Raw genomic sequence first — 11,628 nt, 5'->3', positions numbered from 1 at the left:
TGATGATATGATGAACTGTAGTTCTATCAATACATTCAAGGCCAAACTAAAACATGTACTAAAGACCAATCAGCTGTGTGACATTATGGGTGTATTTGATGTGCTGTTGTGTGTAGCTTTGTATTTTGTATGGTGTGTTCTGTGTGGGTTTTTTTTTGTTTGTTTTGTTTTGTATTTTTTTGGTTGGTTATTTGTTTTTTTTTTTTTGTGCTTTGTACTGTTTGTTGTTGTGCCGTTGTATATTTTGATTGTGGGGGGACAACAGATGCAAATTAGCTTCAAGCTAACTCCGGTGCAGTGCATCTTTAATATTTAAAACTACACACTGTCCAAATCAATAAATCAAATCAAATCAATATACTGTGAAGCGTTTACCTGGGCAACAGCTGCTCTTTGGCTGACTGCCCAGGCCCTGTAATGGAAACACTCATAATAAGTCAGTCTTGTCAAAAAAACCCATAGATGACAACATGGTAAAACACCATGAGTCTTAGAAACAGTTTATTACATCATGAGTGGACACCATTTGAATAAGCTGTATTTTTGCACAGGCAGGGTGTGGACACAATAAGAGCAACACCTGTATAAAGTATAAGCTTATATTGTAAGGCTTTGTGTAAGGTGTTTGTCCTCCCACAACATGCATACAGGCCTAAAAAATTTTGCCACCATGTAATGCTGCAACAAGCTGCTTCCTTTAAAATGATTAGAGTTGACTAGTGCAGATGTTCATGTTAGTGCCCTCCCCTATATTCATTATTTTCTTTATATTTGATTTGTTATAAAATTGTAAAACACAACATATATATCATTACAAAGTGCTATATAAACATCCACGTAAATACAGACTGAACAGGTGTGTATGTACAGTATGTGTCATATGTTCCTGTAAAATTGGTGTTACATCTGTAACCTCTGTTTCTGTCCCCAAATTGGATTGTTTTTAGTATATCTGCAATTGGTTAAAAAAATACATGAACAGATTATTGAAGCACAAGTTTGATGATAGATAACTATGAGTCAATACCATTTCCTTCAAATATTTACAGTTATTCACTTAAAGGTAATTTTGTCACATATTCATAGTCTCTAGAAATGTTAACAAGTCATTTTGAAATTGGTGTTTTTCATACAAGTAGGTTAGACATAAATTCTCTGAAGCTCAAGCAATCAGTATTTTTCTCCATCAGATTAACGTTTGTGATGTATGGTCGCAGTGACAAACCCACAAAGAATTATCACCCAACTCTGCAGCTGCACAGAGCTTTTTAGCCTCTTTTAGCTTATTGTTTGTTTGATTTTTTCTTATTGTTTGGCTCATGATTTTATTGTATGTGTTATGTTTTAGTCTCCTTGTTCTTATCAATCCTGTTTCCAAAAGGCAGCTGTTTCCAACTCTGAATCGTAAACACTGTACACTACCAGCCCAGCATCAAACAGCAGACAGACAGAGTTAGCAGCTAACTGGTGAACATATAAGCAGAACTAAAAAGACAACAACTTATCACCAAGTACCCAGAAAACACGACTCAAAATAACTGCCTGAATTGGTTGTAAATGTAAATAGGTATTTGTGCTAAAATGTTACAATAGCAACTTTATAAGACAATAATATATCAGACTGTGGGCTTGTCAGCGTGTTAGTCAGTTCTTCTGCCCCCAAGTGGTAAACATTTCTTGGTGTAACTTTAAAGCTGCAATAATTAATTGTTGTTAATGAGTAAACATATTAACACATTCAGTAATGACACATAGCCCAGCCACATCCATTTTCAAAGCCAACACACCAAACTATCATTTTGTGAGGCTCTCTTAATGGCAAAAATACACCTATGAAAATAAAACTTGAGGCAGGTTTAGTGTTCTGGTAAATGTATCTTCTATACTATCAGCCCCACAGTTCAGATTTTGTAATAACTATTATTAACTATATTCATAAATTAAAACTAAATTTATAAATTTAAATTCACATCAGTGGTGTTCCTTGTTAATAGGGTACTCACAAATACAGTTGAAGTTTAGGTGAAATTTGGTCTACAATTGGCTAGCAGTGAATCAGGAGTAGATCACTTTAATGGGTAAAAATTTTAAAACTCTACTGAGGTATTTGCTATAACAATGTTAGCTGACAGTCTTGTAATAAAAAAATGGTCCTTTAAAAAAATGAGAAACAAGATGGTAATCCTAATAAGTACATGTTTTAATTAGTTTTAAAAGTTGACCATCTGTCTCACCTGCCCTCTTAAGAGCTGGAGAGATGTGAGAGATGAGATAAGACCCATATTTTGCAAGAAAGGTTAAAAAAAATCAACAGAAATTAACATAAATACTTCTTTCTTTCGAATCATTTTAATCATTACTAGATTCCTGACCCCCAGGTTGGGAACCACTAGCCGATAGGACAGTTGACCATATTGACAGACTTTCCTTTGAGTTCAAGTTCATTGGACAAGGGAGGCCTGTCTACTTCTTAAAGGAATAGTTTGACATTTTGGGAAATATGTTTACTCACTTTCTTTCCAAGAGTGAGATAAAGAGACTGATACCACTCATATGACTGTTGGTTAAAGGATAGGTTCAGTGTTTTTTCAAGTCTGTCTCAATACAATACACATGCCACTATGTATATGAAAATGGGTGTCAGTCGCTGTAACAATTCCTACCCTCCGTACTAACCCTGAAGCTATTCTCTCAGAACGTCACTACATTGTGAGAAATGGGGGCCAAAATCCACAGCCCTCGTTCTGTGCAAATATGCATTCCAAAGTTCAGCTAATGCTAATACGATGCTTCAGCACTCTCAGAACAACCAGAACAGCTGATCTTGGGGTCAATCAGCTGAGCGGATTGTTACCAAAATATTAGTGTCCAAAAACACAGGCTGCAAAAATACTCCAGCTATCAAATCTGCAAAGAAAAAAAATCACTTTAAAGTTTTCTCTGAGCGTCTTGAGTAGTAAAAGCCGGATGACTCCAACACTTGGCTTACACACCACCTCTACCAGAATGTATCCCTCTGCCACAGCTCAGTGAGAAACTTCATTCGTGGAAACAAAACTAGGGAATTTTGTACTAAACACACTGTAATTTTAGAAGATACTGACTTGATTTAGCTAACTGAAATTAGTTTACAGCTAATGTACAGTAATGCAACAGACTGCATCTGTGGGAGTGTTCCAGTGTTTGTGTTCAGTTCAGCCTTTGACCACATACTCCAGTTCTGTCTGTTATTTCCCTCCAGTCTCTCTCCTTTTTCCTCTGTTCTCTGTACATTTATGAAACACATTCATAAAAGTCCAGGGATACACGTGAATTTTTTGCTCAAGTTGAAACATTTGCACAGACGTGTAGTCACGTTAATTTCTGCTGCCCCAGGTGAATTTACGTGATTGCTTCTTTGCATTGACTTTGTAGCCTATGTAATCGCACTTGCCACCACTCACCTGCCTGCCAGCTTGCACGCTCTCCAGCCCACTACCACCTGCTTCTCTCTGCCAGCCCTTGCCATTCTCCCTCACTCATCTCAGCCCTCCAGTCCTCTGCCTCAGCCTGCTTTATCCCCACTCCATCCACCTCCATTCCCCACCTCCCTGGCAATAAAGTCTTATTTCATTCATCTTCACTCTAGTCTGTGTCAGCATTTGGGTCCACCTTGCAAACCACAACAGGAACAGCTTCAGGGTCAGTTGGAGAGTAAGAATTGTTAGAGCAATGATGACTCATTTCCATGTACACATTGTATTAAGACAAAGAAAAAAAAAACAAAAATCCAAACCTATCCTTTAACTATGGTGCTGGAGCCAGAAGGTGATAACTTAACTTAGCATAAAGATTGGAAGCAAGTGTTTAATTTATACATAAATGTAAAGAAGACAATTTGCAGTTTGGGGAGTTAGCATGTGAGCATTAGAGGAGTTGGTAAGTGTATTTTTTACACCTACTTGAGTCAGGCTAGCTGTTTTCACCTGCTTCCAGTCTTTATGCTAAGCTAATCTAAATGCCTCCTGGCTCCAGCTCCATAATTAAAGGATAGGTTTGGGTTTAAAACATATAGATAATTAAAAAAAATAGAGATCACAAAGGGATTTACTACTTTAAAGACAGTGTGATATTAGTCTGTTTTGAGTGCTTTGAGAGCGGAGACAGACAGCAGGCAGTGCAGGACCACAGCACCAGTGTCATAGAGCAGCAGCAGCAGTGTCACACTCCAGCAGTATGCCTGCAGTAAACACATTACACAGTCATACACACAGCAGTGACTAAACTGACTGATTAGCCTTATCTACATTATTGAATATTCTCATGAGACAGGACAATCCACTATTATCCCTTACTTCATAACTCTTTTACTCTATCTATGCACCCACGTATTTCTCTTAATCATCCTCATCATCGTCACATTGCCATCCTTCCATCTCACCCATCTCTCTATCCTTCCCAAACTCTATCATTTTGCTTAGCTCTCAGTCTTATTACCTTTTTTTTGTTTTCCCTTTTCTTCACTTCAGAAAGGAAAGGAAAAGTTTGATGAAAGCAACATACTGACCGTCAGGAATTCCCCAGGACACCCATAAAGGGAAGGTCGGAAAGCAAATTCAGAATTAACAGGTACACACAGCTCTTTGCTGCCTTCTTTGCTGAGGCTGAAGCAGTAGAGGCAGAAGGCAAGCAGTGCCCCCAGCAGGCCAACCACATTACTGCAGGCACAACCTCGAAGCTGTGGACGACAGTCAAGATCCATCACTGTGGCACTTTGAAACACCCATGCACTGACTGTACTGTAGTAAAATTTAAATGAGCTGATGTTCTTGCTTTTTATGTGAATTACTGTTAACATTTATAAAATAATACAAAGTATATTTACAGTATTATTACAAGTAATATCACAATGGCCCTAAGAGATTGTGCCTAGGTTGACTATGAGTATGAAATTATATGGTTTACTTTATATGAGATTTTGTTGTTTGTATGGATGAAAGCATGAAATGTCAATCTATCAGATCCCTAAAAATATTTTCAGGAATGTGTTGTCTGACATTCAGGAGAAGATATGAGAGGCTTAGCTTGTTGTCTTAACATACCAGTAGTCTGCTGGGGTTCCTCTCATTGGCCATGGTGAATGATCCTCCTGCCACAATCTGCAACACACACACACATACACATGACTGTTAACTGCGTGAGTGCCGCAGACAATCCTGCAGAAACCTTGTATTTCACCTGGTGATCTTTGATATCATTTCTGCATGCCAGGATATATTTTTTACACAAGGAATTATTTCACCCATTTGGTCACTCTAACTGAATGTGTTTTACAGGCATGGACATTTGAGTGTTGTATTAGGATAGACCTGAATAAATGTGAACCCATTCTTTAAGCAGTTGCATTCAAGCACACAATACAAAGAGTTTTGTAAAGAATAAAAAATAATGATATTAAGAGAATAATTCAAACACCGCCTACTTTCTCACATCCACACACCTGGCCAATCACCACATGAAGTGGATTGTCAGTGTGTACAAAAATTGTCAGACGCAGCCCCTCACGTAAGATGTCAGAAATGTGTGGGGGGAGTGAGTTTCAGACCTTGTTTGACCATCCAACACTATACAGCACTTTGAAGCATACTGACACCTAAGGGCTGTTCAGTCTGGTCCAAACTATTCTATTAAGTTCAGTGTAAAACCTGGACTATAAGCACTGTTATTAATAGCTGCAACAGAATTATGACATGATAACTGTTTTCTAGCTTTCTGGGTTTTCAATAAGCTTTTAACCAGGAAGTAGCATACTGTATATAAGAGGTTGAGCTGATAGTTGAATGTAGGTGCTTTCAGTCACCAGTGAGGGGAGCTCCACTGCTAAAAGCTACTGATTCAGTCAGTGACAATGACAATTTGGTATACTCTATTCAGCTTCAAGATTCATCTGTTGGTGTACTGAACACCTCTATTTTAAGGCAGACCAGTAAGACCAAGACCGAGGAACATGTACAGCTGTTGCCCTTTGAAGAATGGCATTATTCACATTATTCTTGAATGATGACTGAAATGTTATGTAAAGTTACATGCTAGAGCAGGTAATACATAAGCACAGACTAAAAATGAGAATAAGAATCATGAGGTACATACTACAATTCCTAGGACAAGTGGCAGTATGAAGAGTTTTGGCAGAGTTTGGTCAGCATAAGCAAGTGGGACAGACAGCAGCACCTGGAACAGCCCCAGGAGGATAGTCACCACCTACACGGACGCAGACAGTTGGTATTACACCCTACTCAATAATAACATATATGGCTTTAAATTCAAATAAAGTTTACTCCACTCAGACTAAGTGGTGTACTGATCTCACCGCAGCAGTTTCAGGGTCAAACCAGGAGGAGAGGCGGTGTAACCTGGGTTCAGCTGCTGGCATCACCCCCTCAGAAGACATGATACTGCAAAACAGGAAACTGAAGTCAGAACAGAACAGTTGAATGGACCTGGAATGGAATGGAAAGATATTTTCCACCAAACCACTATTCATTTTCATTATATTTCACTGTTTCACTGCTATCAACAGCCAAGTGACCTCTAATTTTTCAACCCCGCAATTGTAAAACTCAGTATCAACACTGTTATCCCATTTTTCCTGCCCAGTAACAACAACACTGCTGTATCCCATAACTATTTGGTAAGTACTCAGTAGTTTAGAAAATGTATTTCTATGTCCCTCTTGAACAAAAATGTCAAACCTTCTTACTCCCTAACCTTTTGGCTTCTTCCCTTTTATTTACAATATGTCCCGGTGTAGGTATACAGTAAGAACTTTATTTATTATTTATTTATACTTAATAATTATATTAGTTTGTGGGCTCTGAATCTACAGAGTCAGCAACCTTTGCAGTTATTCAGAATGATCCTGATTTGTTATTTTGTTAACATTCAACAATGTCATATCTAGTTGGGAGCGCTGACTGGCTACACTGTTACTGTTATCTTCACACACTCCTTCACAATGAAGTCAGAATAGCATATAGTGTTTTAAGTGAAATTATAGAAGGGGATATGTAGGGTAGATAAAATGTCATGGTGCATAAAAAATGTTTCACTGCAGGGAAAAAATCTTTGCAAAAAATAATATAATTTCTACACAATGTTCAAAAACTGCACATTTTAACCAGAGCAAAAGAGAAACAGGGACACAAGAGAAGAAAAGACATGAATAGACTCAAAGAACAACAGAGACACATGATCCTGAAACACACTGCTGGGGAGGGCAAAGGACTGTGGGAAGCCAATAAAACTAAGTAGCATGTGTGTTGTATCTGTGCAAGTGCATTCATGTGGGTTTGCTTTGTGTGTATATGTTTGGACAGGGAGAGAGGGATTGAGAAATACCGAACAGAATGAGGTAGAGAAAGAGAGAAAAAAGGGAACAGCGAGAGCGTGTGTGAGTGTGCTAGTTCATCAAAACCACATGTCAGAATCCTCTTAGGAAAGACAGGAATGCTGCTGGATGAGAAGCAGATGTGGTGGGAGGAAGAAGAGAGGAGGCGGAGAAGAAAGGCAAGGGAGAGTAAAAAGCAGTGGGGATTAAAAGGGGGGTCAGGTTCATTACGAAATGAGTTGACATGGCCCTGCGGAAGTGAGGGGAACATTTTGTCCTTTATTATTCAAGAAAACAAAGTCACTTATTTCCTTCATGTAAACATTTGGTCAGTGTTGGTTCATTTGATGCATTTTCACTTAATCATGCAGTAATCAATTTATGTAAGGGGGTGGAAATTTAGTTGGAATTTAGAAGTGCCACCCAGTTTGCTTACAGTTTTCATTATAGTAAAAATAAATGAGTTGAGCTGATGGAAAAATAACTAACAATATGATTGTCTTCTTATGTGAGGGTGAACATACAAGGTAGCAGGAGGCCTGGGTCAAACAATACTACTGAGTATTGATAAGCACATGGTCAAATTAACATGTAATAATGTCCAAAACTTATCAATTTTAATTAAGATACGAGACTGATAACTTTAGTAACATGATGAATTTGATTTGATTTGATTTATTGATTGGGACAGTGTGCAGTTTTAAACATTAAAGATGTACTACACCGGAGTTAGCTTGAAGCTAATTTGCATCCATAGTCCCCCACAACCAAAACATACAACAGCACAACAAACAGTACGAAGCAAAACAACAACAACAACAACAACAACCCCCCCCCAAACAAACAAACAAACAAACAAACAAACAAACAAACAAAACAAAACAAACAAAAAAACCCACACAGAACACACCATACAAAATACAAAATACAAAGCTACATACAACTGAAAATATGGTATGACAAAATCTTTTTTTTTTTGCTCTGCTTTGCTTACCACTCTCTCCATGTGCTTGAGTTACTTAATTTGTGGTCACATGGTTACTTTTGTTCATGGTTACCTAGATAAAGGGGGTGGATCATTTTACCCACAGGCTCAATTTACCCTGTTCTCCCTTACAGGTGCAGAGAGGGTGCAAAAAGTTATCAACAGGGTTCACACAGATACAAACAGTTACATACAGTTATAGCCAGGGTACAAACAAGTACAGATAGGGTACATACAGGTATACACGGGGTATGTGTGGGTTTTTGTATTGTTATTTGTATCACCTTTTAATATTAATGGCTTTATTGTATATATGACTTTTTGTATATTGTTTGGACCCAAATGTTTTATCTATTTGTGCCAATAAAATAACTAATTAACTACAGATACAGCTGGGTACATAGAGGTACATACAGGTATAGACAGGGTACATACAGTTACAGAGAGCGTAGATATATAGACAGGGTAAACAGAGAGGGTATATACAGGTATAGACAGGGTACAGATAGGCTACATACGGATATGATAGCATGCCATAAAGGAACAGAGGGGGTACAAACATATACACTGTATAACAGGGCACATACAGGTACAGACAGGCTAGATTCAGGCAAAGACAGAGTGCATACAGTCAGATACAACAGGGTACATACAGGTATAGTCAAGGTGCATGTTGTATACAAGTACAAGCAGTGTGCATACAAGTACCACAGGATGCATACAGGTATGACAGCATGTGATTAAGGTATAGACAGTTTACTAATGGTAAATGGTAAATGGACTGCATTTCTATAGCGCCTTTCTAGTCTTCAAATCACTCAAAGTGCTCTATAATACATGTCAACAGTCACTCATTCACACATACATTCATACACTAATGGCAGAGGCTGCCATGCAATGTGCCAACTTGCTCATCAGGATCTAATCTAATGCACATTGACACACACACACACACACACCTCTGGTGCAGCCATCGGGAGCACTTGGGGGTTAAGTATCTTGCCCAAGGACATTTCCACATGCTGACTGGAGGAGCCGGGGATGGAACCACCAGTCTTCCGATTAGTGGACGACCCATTATGCCTCCTGAGCCACAGCCACCCAAGTTAAAGTGTAGACAGGGTGCATACAGGTACAGAGAGGGAACATAAAAGTATAGACAGGGTGCATAACTGTATAAGTACCACAGGGCAAGGTACAGACAGGTTGCATTGCTACTAAACTCAGACAAAACTGAAGTTCTTGTGCTTGGCCCTAAACACCTTAGAAACACATCATCTAATGATATAGCTACTCTAGATGGCACCACCGCAAGCAATGTGGGAGTTATCTTTAATCAGGATATGTCCTTTAACTCCCATGTAAAACAAATTTCAAGGACTGCCTTTTTTCACCTACGTAATATTGCAAAAATCAGGCACATCCTGTCTCAAAAAGATGTAGAAAAAAATGTGTTACTTCTAGACTGGATTATTGCAATTCCTTATTATCAGACTGCCCCAACAAGTCTCTAAAAACTGTCCAGCTGGTCAAGAATGCAGCTGCAAGTGTACTGACAAAACTAGAAAAAGAGATCATATTTCTCCCATTTTATCCTCTCTGCACTGGCTCCATGTAAAATCCAGAATAGAATTTAAAATCCTTCTCTTCACCTTCAAAGCCCTTAATGGTCAGGTACCATCATATTTTAAACAGCTCATAGTACCCTATTTTCCCACTAGAACACTGCACTCCCAGAATGCAGGTTTACTTGTGGTTCCTAGAATTTCCAAAAGTAGAATGGGAGGCAGAGCCTTCAGCTGTCAAGTTTCTCTCCCGTGGAACCATCTTCCAGTTTTGTTCTTGGGGACAGACACCCTCTCTATGTTTAAGAGTAGGCTTAAAACTTTCCTTTTTGATAAAGCTTATAGTTAGGGCTGACCAGGCTCGCCTTGGACCAGCCCCTAGTTATGCTGCTATAGGTCTAGACTGCCGGGGACTTCCCATGATGCACTGAGCTCATCTCTCCTCCTCTCCATCTGTAGGCATTCATGCCCCATTAATGCATGTTACTAACTTCTAACATCTTCCCCGGAGTTGTGTGTTTTCTCGTCTCTCAGGTGACTTTCGGTTGTGGACCACCTGCTGCCTGTGGCTGCGGAACACCTGCTGTCCCCTTGGTCCAGCTTAACACCCACTGTTACTACTATTATTATTAAAGTCGTATTTGCCCATTGCTACCACTATTATTATTAGTCATATTTCTATTTTTATTGTTGTTGTTATTGTTATTATTTTTGTTGCTGTGCTCTGTTTCCCTCTCTCCCCTCTCCCCCTCCGTCTTTCTCACTAACCGGTCAAGGCAGATGGCTGCCAACCTAGAGCCTGGTTCTGCTTGAGGTTTCTACCCGTTAAAGGGGAGTTTTTCCTTGCTGCTGTCACCAAGTGCTTGCTCATGGGGGAATGCATACTATATAAATAAATGCATACTAACTTCCACACCAGGTGCTCAAGCTGTAAAGACTGATAATTACACCTTGAGGTGGACGGGCAGTCCACGCCTTTACTTGAAGAGTTTACCAACTTTTATGTAAACAGTGTCACGGCTCTTGTCAATCAGATGTAATTGTCTTTTTAACTCTATAAATAAACTATATAAATAAACGGTGCATACAGGAACAGACAGTGTGCAAACAAGTATAGACAGTGTGCATACAGGTAAGACAGGGTGCAAACAGGTAAAGACAGTGTGCATACAGGTACAGACAGGGTGCATACGGGTGCAGACAGGGTGCATACAGGTATAGACAGTGTGCATACAGGTACAGACAGAATCTTCTTATGTCCTCAAACAATCACTGACCACTGTCTGATACAAACATTTATTATGATAACTTTCTTAAAGTTTATGTTCAATTATTCAACATGTTGTCCCCTAAAATTGGGATGCTACAAAAAATGAGAATATCTTTATTTCTTATTATCCGATGTAGATGTAAACACCTTGACATTAGAGGTGAAATTCGGCACTTCAACCTCACTGTTTTGTGCCAGAAAAATATAAAATGCGCCACTGCCCTACTTAAACAATAACACTAATGAATAATAACACTACAAAACAGAGCACAGGGTCACTTACCTCAACCAAAAGTTTGCAAGTGATGTATTTGATGATATAGGGTTTGTTTGTCACACTGGAGAAACGGAGTCTTACGTTACTGCCCTTCAAACAAAACTTCCAATGGTGAAAAATCCTGACTACGAAATGATTTCTGGAATGCACGGAGCCAGGAGAGGA

General features: G+C 39.0%; 1 protein-coding gene across 1 annotated transcript; it reads right to left on the bottom strand.

The window, feature by feature from the left end:
* Positions 1-484: 484 nt before the first annotated feature.
* On the bottom strand, positions 485-11,621 carry si:dkey-9i23.16 (uncharacterized protein LOC571915 homolog). Its single transcript, XM_067584522.1, has 6 exons — positions 11,470-11,621; positions 6,350-6,434; positions 6,130-6,240; positions 5,082-5,138; positions 4,547-4,717; positions 485-4,219 (listed from the first exon to the last, which is right to left on the bottom strand). The coding sequence occupies exons 2-6, from the start codon at positions 6,428-6,430 to the stop codon at positions 4,112-4,114; spliced, it is 528 nt and encodes a 175-aa protein (XP_067440623.1). The 5' UTR covers positions 6,431-6,434; positions 11,470-11,621; the 3' UTR covers positions 485-4,111.
* Positions 11,622-11,628: the final 7 nt, after the last annotated feature.

Source organism: Thunnus thynnus, chromosome 3 (assembly GCF_963924715.1).
Source record: "Thunnus thynnus chromosome 3, fThuThy2.1, whole genome shotgun sequence".
Lineage (NCBI taxonomy): Eukaryota > Metazoa > Chordata > Actinopteri > Scombriformes > Scombridae > Thunnus > Thunnus thynnus.
This window is presented reverse-complemented; position numbering and strand designations above follow the sequence as displayed.